The 13,410-nt window shown below is 40.7% G+C and overlaps 1 protein-coding gene across 2 annotated transcripts; it reads right to left on the bottom strand.

Moving 5' to 3' along the window:
• Positions 1-2,013: 2,013 nt before the first annotated feature.
• On the bottom strand, positions 2,014-12,270 carry ctns (cystinosin, lysosomal cystine transporter). 2 transcript variants are annotated; one of them, XM_033622364.2, is made up of 11 exons: positions 12,220-12,270; positions 11,585-11,687; positions 11,270-11,348; positions 10,925-11,015; positions 9,735-9,838; positions 8,806-8,943; positions 6,516-6,615; positions 5,366-5,485; positions 4,986-5,156; positions 3,468-3,585; positions 2,014-3,268 (listed from the first exon to the last, which is right to left on the bottom strand). In XM_033622364.2, the coding sequence occupies exons 2-11, from the start codon at positions 11,658-11,660 to the stop codon at positions 3,120-3,122; spliced, it is 1,146 nt and encodes a 381-aa protein (XP_033478255.1). In that variant the 5' UTR covers positions 11,661-11,687; positions 12,220-12,270; the 3' UTR covers positions 2,014-3,119. The 2 variants fall into 2 exon arrangements, with proteins under 2 accessions (XP_033478255.1, XP_033478254.1); XM_033622363.2 differs by having other exon boundaries at positions 12,082-12,258.
• Positions 12,271-13,410: the final 1,140 nt, after the last annotated feature.

The raw sequence follows: 13,410 nt of genomic DNA, 5'->3' as shown, positions 1-13,410 counted from the left end.
CACAAAAAGAGAGAAATACTTTGTTAAAGGACAGCATGATATATCCTCATGAATGCATCACAACAGTATTAATCAGTATTTTACTACTAGTATGCAGTATGCTCCATAAAATGACACATCAAGGTGGAAAATTCAAGAATTCAATATCCTTATTTTCTTTTTGAGTCCTTTTACAGTGTGTCTGTGTGTACTCAGACTTTATTGCCCTCTCATGGTGAAAACATACAACACTGATCCAGCTCCATCAGTCGGCCTGTCAGGATGCCAGTTTTGAAAAGTCCTCATATTTGTGCTTTTAGTTTTTGATGACCAGAAGTCAAGGTCAGAGTGACCTCGCATCTGTCTCATTGTCGTGAACGTGATATCTGAAGAACACTTTGAGAGCTTTTCTTCAAATTAAGCAAAAAAATCCACTTGGACTCAACAATGAACTGATTAGATTTTGGTGGTCAAAGATCAAGGTCACTGTGACCTTGTCTAACTCAGTCTTGTGAAAGCGATACCTCAAGAGCAGCTTAAGAGAATTCCTTTAAATTAAGGACAAACGTTCACTTTGGCCCAGTTCCAATCTGGCCCCTAAAGACTCAAGCCCTGAACCCTCACTGACTTAACTGACGTCAGCTTTAAGTGATTGAGTGTGAGAGTCTGAAAGGGCTCCGGATGCTACAAATAGGAATGGGACAGCACTCAGCATATATTCCACACACAAAGAATATATATCTATCTATATCCTGCACATATCTATATATCACATATATATCTATATATCTATCTATATATATATGTATATATAGATAGATATATACATATATATATAGATAGATAGATAGATATATATGTGATATATAGATATGTGCAGGATATATATTCTTTGTGTGTGGAATATAACCACTGGTATTCCTCTGACTTCATGTGTGTTTATGTACCATCTTAAATCCTTGTTAATGTAATGTTTCATTGTTAATCTGTTTTTTCACTCTCCTTCCATAACATTACCATTTGCATATCTGCCGACCGTGTTTTCGTTTTTTTTTTTTAAATAACACTTCCGGTGTTCCGAGGGCAACCCCTGTATTTGGCGTCACAACGCTATGAACTGTGGGTAATTTCCTTACCTTAAGTCCGCATTGATGCTGACCTACGGTAAGGGGGCATAAAGGGCTCACTCACTGACTCACTGACTTGACGATTTGACAATGGGACAGCCCTCACACACTTCACATGAACGCGCCTCTAAGTCAGTGAGTCTGTAAGGGATCGGATTGGAATTGGGCCGTAGACTGAAGAATACACTGATCGGAATTTGGTGGTCAAGGTCACTGTCATTGTGACCTTACAAAACATGTTTTTGACCATAACTCAAGAATTCATACGCTAATTATGACAAAACTTCACACAAATGTCTAGTAGGACATGATGATAATGACATTTTATATCTAAAAGGTCAAAGGTCAACCTCACTGTGACATCATACTTTTCTGCATGAAACACTTCTGGCCATTACTTAGTGTTATAGCTCAGGAACAGAAGAGAAGATACTTCTTGTGACACTTCAACTGTGCTGATTGCATAGATCCTCTGTACTGCTGAGGGAAGAAGTGTGTGAAGCATCCATGTTTTACAGACATGGATGTAAACTGTAAGAGAAACTTGACAGCTGTGCAGAACCATACAACCGCAGGGTGGTAATTCTAGTTTTCCAAAAGTGTCAGACCCAAAAATCATGTCTCTCGGTGCTTTGAGGCAGAAAATCCAAAAAATTAACACTGACATTGTGTAAAAGAGACGTCATTGTCTACATTTTGATGTATAAATTGTATGAGAATGGGTCGTGTGACAAACTGTGCAGTGCAATACATGCCCATTATAAACTCAGAAGAGAACTGAAATAGCATGTTGACCCATACAAGCAATCGGACACACTGATGTGTGTGTGTGTTTATACATGTATACACAACACATACACAAATACATGCATACATACTGTTCATATACAAAGAGCTGAAAACAGACTAATAGTATAAAATATTTTATTTTTATTTTGTGTATCACAACTAAATAACTGCAGGTGACTGGCCATTGTCCATGAGTAGAGACAAGAACACACACTGAGAAAGGCTCAGTGTATCTGACCTATATGCGACGATCATTCAGATCAAATGTTTCCCATTTGAATACAGTCAATAAAGGCACAGTTTTCCAGAGTGTTTACCTTCTAATGGTATTTTGTCCAGCCAAGCCAATAAGTCAGGTTAGCGTGAGAGATAAATGACCCTTTTGTGCAGAACCTAAAGGATAATGTAAGAATTTATTCCCTATTGTGTGTTTGGATAAAGGTGGTGGAGCGTGCTTTCTAACACAATGCCCCAAAATTCCTCACAAGTGTTGAGTTGGCTTAAAGTGACAGTGACAGTAAAGGCCCCAATGTGTGATTCACATTTTCATACTCATCAAAACAGTCAGTGAGCCCTCGTGTGCCGTGGAAGTGAACTCTGTCATCCTGGAAGAGACCACCTCCATCTGGACAAAATGTTTCATCACAGGACAAAAAGTGATCACCCAGAATAACTCTTTACACAGTGTCCTCTGGTGGACACTCTCTATAAATGACCTCAAACTTATCTCTGATATTTCTAGTTTCTTATCAACCGAAATGCACACCAGTGTGTCTGTGATGAGCTAAAATCATCTGATAATATTGGCCTGCCAGTTTATCGATCAAGCTACAGCAATTAACTCACTATGATTTTAGTTGTGATACTGCATTTAAATAAAAAATTGTTCACATAGAAATCAAAACACCCATTATTCTTATACCTTCAACTACTTTCACACCGTGGTACAAAAAAAAGGCAAGTGAAGATCCTGAGATATTTAAGGCGGAAGCACGCTAAGCTCAGCGTAGGTGGGTACAGATCAGACAAGTAAAACCTGCTCGAGAGAACTCTGCAACATATCATGATGGAGGTCAACCATGACAACCACCATGACTTCTCTTTAGCAGTCTGAGTCATTTATTGGTTCATCAGATGTGCTAATTCTTGTGGACTGAAAGAAATCAGTCCTGTGCTCCCTTGTGATCGTGTCCTTTTAAACAGTTAATCCACAGTCTGTCCACATCACTCTTCTTCTTCCCCTGTAACAGGTACGTACTGTGGTGGCCATCTGTACAGGCAGTAGTGCTGAGTCATGAAGAGGATGTCAAACACCACGGAGAACAGACCCAGACCAAACTTTGTGGGATCACCAAATATCAGCCTCCACTCGTCTGAGGAGAGACACATCACAGTTAGTACAGATGGCATGCTCTGTCAGTCAGATATACAGTATCTGTAGTGACAAATGTGTGTGTGCGCGTTATCACCAGCGGGTGCTAAAAGAATTCTGACCCCTTCAGTTTTGTGACACTACGTTGCAGCTGTAAGCTAAAATGAATAATAAAATGAATGAATAAAACGAATAGTTACCATTGTTGTAAGACTGTAAGATCATCTGTAGAATACTGAGGGTTCCTCCAGTGAAGTCCAGCAACACGTTGCCAATACTCCAACCCTCAGTGCTCTGTTTTTTGTAGTTCATGTACGCCTGGAAAAAAATGCATGGTATATTTTTCATTACAATATTTTCTACACACAGTGTGAATACAAAAATATAGGAACATATGTACATCCACTGGCCATTTTATTAGGTACACCTTGCTAGTACCAGCCTTCAGGACTGCCTTAATTCTTTGTGGCACAGATTCAACAATATTCAGAGATTTTGGTCCATATTGACATGACAGCATCACACAGTTGCTGCAGATTTTTCAGCTGCACATCCATGGTGCGAATCTCCTGTTCCACCACATCCCAAAGGTGCTCTATTGGATTGAGATCTGGTGACTGTGGAGGCCATTGGAGTACAGCGAACTCATTGTCATGTTCAAAAAAACAGTTTGAGATGATTTGAGCTTTGTGACATGGTGCGTTATCCTGCTGGAAGTAGCCATCAGAAGATGGGTACACTGTGGTCATAAAGGGATGGACACGGTCAGCAACAATACTCAGGTAGGCTGTGGTGTTTAAAGGATGCTCAGTTGGTACTAAGGGGCCCAAAGTGTGCCAAGATAATATCCTCCACACCATTACACCACCACCAGCCTGAACCGTTGATACAAGGCAGGATGGATCCATGCTTTCAAGTTGTCTATTTTAAATTCTGACCCTACCATCTGAATGTTGCAGCAAAATTCGAGACTCATCAGACCAGGCAACGTTTTCCCAATCTTCTATTGTCCACTTTTGGTGAGCCTGTGTGAATTGTAGCCTCAGTTTCCTGTTGTTAGCTGACAGGAGTGGCACCTGGTGTGGTCTTCTGCTGCTGTATCCCATCTGCTTCCAAGTTCAACGTGTTGTTTGTTCAGAGATGGTCTTCTGCAGACCTTGGTTGTAACGAGTGGTTATTTGAGTTACTATTGCCTTGTAATCATCCTGAACCAGTCTGGCCATTCTCCTCTGACCTCTGACATCAACAAGGCATTTTCACCCAGAGAACTGCTGCTCACTAGATGTTTTCTCTTTTTCAGACCATCCTCTGTAAACCCTAGAGATGGTTGTGTGTGAAAATCCCAGTAGATCAGCAGTTTCTGAAATACTCAGACCAGCACTTCTGGCACCAACAACCATGCCATGTTCAAAGTCACCTAAATCACCTTTCTTCCCCATTCTGATGCTCGGTCTGAAATTCAGCAGGTCATCTTGACTATGTCTACCTGCCTAAATGCATTGAGTTACTGCCACATGATTGGCTGATTTGCTATTTGCATTAACAAGCAGTTGAACAGGTGTACCTAATAAAGTGGCCAGCGAGTGTACATTGTAATGCAGTACAACAGTCCTGTAACAGCTCCCACCTTTCTGGAAGTGACACTGTCAGAGAGGTGATTCACATATATATGTGTGTGTGTGTGTGTGTGTGTGTGTGTGTGTGTGTGTAAAGCTTACCTGCGGCACATATTTGATCAGAGTGACAGCTAGTTTAATGTAGGAGAAATAGTAGAGGTAATCCAACCAGGTGATCTGTCTCACTGCAGCAAGAATCAAGCTGACCAAGGCAAATGTCCAGCCGACTGCCAACAAGAACATGGCTATCCAGGAGACCCTCTGACCCCCCCTCTGGCAGAGAGAGGACACACTGGATTACACACTGATACAGAGTCAGACAAACTGCAGGTCCACACACAAACACACATATGGCAGAATCAAATACTTAAAATAATTCCAGAGATGCATCGAAACACATTTTCACCTTGTGAATACTGAGACCTGAGATATATTTCTAACAGCCTCTCCGTCACCAGCTTCTCTACATTACAGACACACACCTCATACACAGCAGCCTGGCAGATGTAGACCAAACAGAGCAGTACAGCATGGAGACTGAAGAAGACATCATTAGCGTTGACGGGGTTGATTCCATTTGGGTTTTTCTTCAGAAACTCTTCCTACAGAGCACACACAGAGGAGACATTATATATACACACTGCACATGCTTCAATCCAAACCTACTGTAGTTACAGTTCAGCCATTGAGGAACTCTTCACATGAATATGAATACATGAACAAGAATTCTGTTGTGTTCATTAAGATGTACAGACAGATGCTGCTGTTAACTTACTACAAAAACATGAATGTGGCTAAGTTATTTACCATTAGGGCTGAGATTTGAGAACTGGTTTCAAATTGTCTGAACCATCAGAATCGTATGCCTCCAAGCTTTCAATGCTGGCATGTTTTTCCTACAGTTGCAAAACGACGTCAAAGTCACATGTCTACACTACGGAAATGTGCAACAAGAAGCAGTCATGGCGAAGACCAAAGAACGGTCCAATGTGGTGGCTTCATTACATGAAGAAAAATGACCTGTAACATCTGTAAAATGATCATTTCAAGAAAAAGTGTGGAAACATCAGTAACATGTTGAAACATCTTTCCACTTAAATTCTAGGAATGCTTTGTATTTGACACTTGCTGGGCCACTGCTTCACAAACAAGCAGCGCCTCTTTCCCTGAGGGTAAATATCAGGTTTTTCTTTGACTAAGAAAATGGCTAAACAGTGGAGTTTTTGCACACCTGACTCACACGCATACCTTTTCTCTATTCTGTGCCTACACTGTCTTCAGGCTCAAAGATTATAAATCAGTTATGTTTACACTGTAAACACGTAGAGCTGTGTTTGTGAGTTTTGTAAAGTGGCACCAAATGATTTAGCAATTCACTTCTTCTTCTTTACTTCGGTTGGCTTCATCACACTGTGACCTCCAGCATGCACAGGGGCTGTCTGCAGTAGATTGGGAAGCGAGGGAGAGCGTCTGGAATACTTTGCTCAGCCTGCTGCCCCCCCACGACCCAGCTTCGGATGAGCGGATGAAAATTAATGGATGGACTTCTGAAAGGTTTCTTCAGACTCAGTGGTACTAAACATGACAGTGGAACGGCCCTCCTTACCTTCCTACAGGTAAGGATGCTCTTACCTGTATATAAGGCACCCAGAACAATCCAATGTTGAAGACACTGTAAGCGATGAAGCCAGTTAGGTTCAGAGCCAGGAAGTCAAAGTTGAGACCTACAACACTGAAAAGAAACAGGCTGGTATTATTTGTCCGAGTACTTTTATACACACATCACATATATTTAGCTGACCTGCTCTTTACTGACAACGAGGCAGTTACACTAGCTTGGCACGTAAATGGAATTAATTTACTATCAGGATACAGATTGAATTCTGTCTCTAGTTTATCTATGATTTGTGCCAAATAACAGAGTTTCCTCCGGGGAACTTCTTAGTTAATGAGGAGAAAATTCTGAGATGCTTGTCAAATGAATTACCAAACTACAGTGAGTGTTTACATGATGATGATACAACTCATGGACAACATATAATATGAAGCACAATTCTGCGTATACATACAGTTGCAATCAAAATTATTCAACCCCCATTGCATATTAGGCTTATTGGCAAAATGTACAATTTTTCAGCTGTTTGCAATAAACAAAGTAGACAAGAACAGTTGAAATAGTTTAATAAAACTAATATTACCATGGTTTTTATCCAAATTCAACATAAAATGCTACTTTTAATCACTACTGCAGTCTCAAAATTATTCAACCCCCTGTTTCAAGCACACCTGGTGCAACTAATCAAGGGCTTCATTAGTTCAGGTGTGCTTGAGATAGAACACATAAATACTTGGACTGGCTAGGGGGTTTGTTGAGAGTGACGTTTGACTGCATGTTAGAAATATGGCTAAGTCAAAAGAACTGTCCAGAAAGTTCAGAGAAGAAATCATTGCCTTGCACAAACAAGGAAAAGGATACAAAAAGATAGCAAAAGCTCTGAATGCTCCTAGAGATACAGTTGGAAGCATAGTTCGCAAGTTCAAAGTTAAAGGAACACTGGCTACACTACCTGGACGTGGCAGAAAGAGGAAACTGTCAGGGGCTGCCAGCAGATTCCTGAGGAGGCAAGTGGTCAAAAACCCTCGAGTGACTGCAAAACACCTGCAGCAAGACTTGGTGGCAGCAGGCACTGAGGTTTCGGTTTGTACAATAAGGCGCATACTAAACACTGAAGGGCTCCATGCCCGGACTCCAAGACGTACACCACTACTGACCCAAAAGCACAAGAAAAGTCGGCTCCATTATACTCAAAACCATATAGATAAGCCACAGAAGTTTTGGAATTCTGTTCTGTGGAGTGATGAAACAAAACTGGAACTCTTCGGGCCATATGCTGAAAAGAACACCCTGCCTACAGTGAAGCATGGTGGTGGCTCAGTGATGCTCTGGGGCTGCTTTGCTGCCTCTGGCACTGGAAACCTGCAGCGTGTGGAGGGCACGATGGATTCAGTCAAGTATCAGGAAATCTTAGGTAAAAACGTCTGTGAGGAAGCTGAAGCTTGAGCATCATTGGACCTTCCAACAGGATAATGATCCAAAGAATACCTCAAAGTCCACCAAGGCTTGGTCTCAGAAGATTCTAGAGTGGCCGTCACAGTCGCCTGACTTGAACCCCATAGAAAATCTCTGGTGGGATTTGAAGAAGGCGGTTGCAAAATGTACACCCAAGAATATTACTGAACTGGAGGCCATTGCCCATGAGGAATGGGCTGAGATTCCTCAGGAACACTGTCTGAAGCTGGTGTCTGGCTATGCATCACGTTTGCAGCAGGTCATAACAGCAAAAGGGTGCTCTACTAAGTACTGAAGATGCTTGTCATGAAGAGGTTGAATAATTTTGAGACTGCAGTAGTCATTAAAAGTAGCATTTTGTGTTGAATTTGGATCAAAACCCTTGTAATATTGGTTTCATTGAACTACTTAAACAGTTCTTGTGTAATCTGTTTATTGCAAACAGCAGAGAAATTGTATATTTTTCCAGTAGGCCTAATATGCAATGGGGGTTGAATAATTTTGATTGCAACTGTATATATGGCCTATTTTTAGGCTTAAAATTACTTGGAAACTGTGTGGACTTGTGGACGGTGTATGTAAAATCTAACTCTCACATTCCCAGTGCAGCCATCATGTTGTTAGAGTTTGAAAATTCAGGGACGTGCCTTTGAGCTGAAAGTCTGATTTAGCATGAGTATACTGGACTGGTTCATTGTGTGTCCATGCTATTTAATCAAAGATCATGATGCTGATATCTGCCAGTACAAAAACATCCAATTTCGTACACTTGAGAAAACTGCACGAGGAAAACACCCCAGACCACTTAGATGAATGAAGAGAAAGGCAGAGGACAGACAGACAGAAAACTACCTCTTCCTCCTCCAGTTTTCCCAGGCTTGTGGGTAGAAGGACACTGACCAGGCCAGAAAGTAAATCCAGCCAATCACCTGATTGATTACTGACAGGACGTTGCTGTGGATGACCTTGAAGTGGATCCTGACAGACGAACTAGTGGAGAGAGAATCAGGCTTAGACACAGAGACTGAATAGTGGCAATGTACCATCATGTGAACTCTTCAGCATACAGTATACAAACAATATCGGTAAAAGACCATCACCCGCACCTCGCCTGACGAGCTGACTGCAGTCATTTTGCTCTATCATTTTATACCAGAATCAAGGAAATTTAAAGCCAGTGTTACAAATGTGGCCACAAAGAGTCCGTGATATGGGTGCATGTTCATCAACCGGGTAAATACAGTGTTGACATGAGCGCATAGTTCCAATGTCAGGAATTAAACATGGAAAAAAGAGCTTATCGATCTTGCTGCTGTTGGACGGGTTCTTCAGCTTCAGCTATTCTATTTATAGTAGAGTCTCTGCCCTACAGCTGCAGCTGCGTCTGACAGCTCTGAGGAGAGATATGCTGGAGGTGTCGCTGGAGTGTGGGAAAAGCTCAGTGGGTACTGTGAGGGTGGGGAGTGTGTGGTTTATTTAGGTCTAGCTGCAAAGCCAAACACAACAGCACCACTGTGCAGCATAAAATGATCCCCAAAAGACAATTATGTTGTTAATCACAATTATCTGCATGTCAATAGATCATCACCTTAAATTCAGGATTGTGACAGCCCTACCCACCCTCAGGTGTTTTCCACCCTGGCGTCTTATTCTGAGCACAGTCTCAAGTTTCTGTCTCAGTGAATAATGTGATTCGATAAACAGACTGATGCAGGAATACATGAGAAAGAGGGGAAATTCATTCTCACGTCACTGCACGCTGCTTCTGTGCAGATACCCACCTGCTGAGGTCTGTGTTGTTGCTAAGGAGGCATGCGGTCACCTGACCGACATCGCGGGCTGTCACATTGAAACTGACGTTGGTTGCCGCTGCTGGCAGCAACACCTAAACAAAAACAAACAACAAGAGCTTTTAGTCAACAGCTTCTCCTGTGTGCCGAGTGTGTAGGATGCGACAGTGGGGGCCCTATCTAGAGCCAGTGTTTGGTTTGTTCGTTCTGAGCTACTGTACAAACAACATGGTGGACTCTGTGGGAGAGGTCCTGCACTGTATGTAGATATAAACAGCTCATTTTAAGGTAATGAAAATACAACAATTCTTACTTTCAGGTAAAATTAAAATAATGAAAACCTAGTTATGAATGTTAGATTCCATTTCTGCCAGTGTATCCCCCTAACATCCTACACACTTGTCAGCTGACGTTTGCTGTGGCTGATTCACGCCATTCATTTGCATGTCAGCAAACACAATGTTGAGTAATACTGAAGGTCACATGTCCAGCTCACAGATCTGAGCTCTGTTCTTTGTATTTGAGGCACATTAATATCTTTTATTGTACAACAATGGAGCTCTATGGCCCAGAGAAATAAGATAGATTATACTTATAATCTGTAACTGTATTACTGTAACTCCAGTGTATTTCATATATTAATGAGTGTATTTCATATATTAATGAGGCATAGATGCTAGAGCTGCTATGAAAAATCAAGTAGGTGTCAGCTATTAAATCAATAGCCAACTAATCCGATAATAGATTAATCAGTTTGAGTAATGTTTTATGGGAAAAAGAAGTCTAAATTCTCTGATTTCAGCTCCTTAAATGTGAATATTCTCTGTTCTTTTTTTTATTTTCTATGACAGCAAACTGAATATCTTTGGGCTGTGAACAAAACAAGTCATTTCAGGACATCACCCTGGGCTTTCAGCAACACTAATCGGCTTTTTTTTACCGTTTTCTGGCATTTTATAGACCAAACAACCAATTGATTATTGAGAAAAGTGTCAACAGATTAATCAGCACTGAAAATAATCTTTAGTTGGAGCCCTAATTCCTAATCTGGTTACATGAATGTGTACAACTTATTTTAGCCTGAGGATGCTGCTTGAGGCAGTTAAATGAGAAAAGAAAACAAACAAAGAATGGTGCACTCCTGGGACATGCAGCACAACTTGTTTTTTGATTATCCTTACCTGCTCTGGTAGTATGATTACAGACGAGTAGTTCAACTTGGAGCTGTAGGTCACATTTAGGTGAATCAAAGCTGACTGGTTGACAGCAGAACTGGAGAAAGACACAAAAATGCAGTCAGAACACTGATCCTTACAGCTGCTTTATAAACCATAGGAGCACTGAGAGCTTACTTCAAGTGGCTGACATTATTTGCTTTTTACTGCTTCATTTTTACACCTTTACTCCAAAGCAAAAGCAGCATGTCAGCAGCTTCAGCACTGTGTATCCAGTGTGGGTGTTGCATAAGCTGACACAGCTGACATTATGGAAAAGTGCTGTTTGCTGCAGGCCGTCTCTGTGGTTACCTGGAGGTAATGGTGACGTTGACTCCTGAGTGTTCCACAAGTGTGACCTCTTCTGGAACGGACAGGTATGCTGTAGACTCTGGAGGACAGACAGAAATAAAATAACTAGACAATCAAACCAAGATGCTTACAGACACAAACAACAGGTTGGCATTAGATTTAGATTTTGGATTTATTTGCGATTTTATCGTAACCATACTCATCATGAGGTAACAACATGCAACCTGTACATTTCCATCCCCAATCCCCACTGGATGGGGATGAACACGTAACTGTAAACTGTAAATAGACAAACTATCCATAACAGTCTGTCACCAGAAATGTTGGCCAGCGTCAACAGGAGCAGCAGCTGAGCAGGGAGCCATCTCTTCACCAAGCCCACACAAGCCATCTCTGTAAAATGATGGATCCTGTAAACCTAAGGGACACAAGGCATCACAGTCATTTCATTACAACATTTAAGTCATATATGTTATGATATTCAGAGCTGCAGTGGTGACACAGGACCAAGCTGATCTGTGGGTGTTTAGGTTTTTGAGATCTTTAACTGTATTTCATCTTTATTTGGGTCATTTACAGAGTGAGCAGCTGTCAAACTGATCTCAGTCCAACTATTCTGACTTTGCACACATACATACATCATATAAATACATATTCACATTATTAACATATTCCCTATTTACATCAGAATATCCCTAGTCTCTGTGCTCAATAACATGCAGCTTCTCTGTAGTAAAACAAGTAAGGCTAACAGCAGACTCATTTTGGAGATGTGATGTGTGATAAGAGCATCTCCAGAGAGCCAAACTCACCTTTAGTCGTCTGCAAAACTTTAACTAAATAATCAGCTCATTCTTTGGCGTCTCGGTAAAAACAGGAAGTTGTCGACTTAACGAGCCCCAAACTGCGCATTAACTTTGCCTGAACCCGTTAAACAAAATGAAACTTACTCCAGCTGATGTGCTGAGCTGTCCCTGAGCCGCTTCCTCATTCTCATTAACAAGTCACAAGACATATTTGTGTATGTTCCTCCTTCTTCTCTCGGTGAATTGTAGCGGGGCGGATCTTTACCGCCACCTGCTGTAGAGTCACTGAACTGCAGCCCTGTCCTCAGCCCTGGGTTTGTAGGTAACATGGTGAAGGCTGGTTTAAAAAGCGAATTTCCACAGCTGTTTACTGCTCATGTCTTTATTCTCTTTACGTTTAGCTCGTTCCTGTCTGTCTTTTTTTTTTTGACAAACAGAGATGATATGAGTCTGCATTTGACCTAAGGAGGACAACATTACGCCACCAAGGTGTTTGCTCATTTTGTCAGCTGGTTCCAAAAGATTTATGAAATCTGTTTGGGTCTTTGACAACAGAGGTATACGTGATTTATTTTAGAGAGCTGTAGTCTCTGTTCCTTATGTGTTTACTTACTAGAACAGCTTTACAAAAGACTTTAATTGGAAAAATATCTGGAATTTATAAGTATTTTTTGACTGATATAATAAGTGAAGTGTCCTTTAAAATTATACAGATATTACCCAGCTAATCATTATCTTGTCAAGTAGAAAAAAAGATATCAATATAAATAGTTCATTTTGTCCAAATTCCCAGAAACACTTCTTCACCTGTTATGGCACTGTGCAAAGGCTATGAAAGAGATGTATTATTGATAATAATGGTTCTGACTTTACTTTATGCCTGGAGAATGTTTTGTCTGGTTTCACTAAATATAGTGGCAGTAAAATCAAAAACATTATATTATTACACTAATTATTATTTTGTCAAAATCTCATATCTACAAATTCGAGTTTAATAACTCTAAACCTTCATTTTTTACATTTAAAAATAAAACCAAGCAACACATGAAAACCATTTTCTCCTCCAAAACCAAGAGGGCTACTGGACAATGTGCACCTTCCTATGTATTTCTATGAATGAATATTGTTTTCTGACTTTGTGTATATTGTCCCCTGGCATTTCTGTTTCTGATTAATTATTGTATTGGGATTGATTGGTTTCACCTAAACGTGTTTTGTATTTGATTGTTTAATAAAGAACTTCTTAAAAAATCTATTTTGGTCTTGTCCCCACTCTCGTATTTTTGGCAAGATGTCTGTAACTTTATTTCCAAATATACTGATTTTGAATTTTCC

The sequence above is a fragment of the Epinephelus lanceolatus genome, chromosome 6 (genome assembly GCF_041903045.1).
Source record: "Epinephelus lanceolatus isolate andai-2023 chromosome 6, ASM4190304v1, whole genome shotgun sequence".
Classification (NCBI taxonomy): Eukaryota; Metazoa; Chordata; class Actinopteri; order Perciformes; family Serranidae; genus Epinephelus; species Epinephelus lanceolatus.
Note: the sequence above shows the minus strand (reverse complement) of the source record. Positions and strands in the feature narration are given on the sequence as shown.

What these genes read in the sequence shown, in the direction of transcription:
- ctns (XM_033622364.2), bottom strand. Translation starts at nt 11,660, where the DNA reads ATGGCTTGTGTGGGCTTGGTGAAGAGATGGCTCCCTGCTCAGCTGCTG. An exon ending in GACGCTGGCCAACATTTCTG is followed by an intron (nt 11,349 to 11,584) that starts GTGACAGACTGT and finishes TCTGTCCTCCAG; the next exon opens with AGTCTACAGCATACCTGTCC. An exon ending in CTTACAGTCTTACAACAATG is followed by an intron (nt 3,269 to 3,467) that starts GTAACTATTCGT and finishes GTCTCTCCTCAG; the next exon opens with ACGAGTGGAGGCTGATATTT.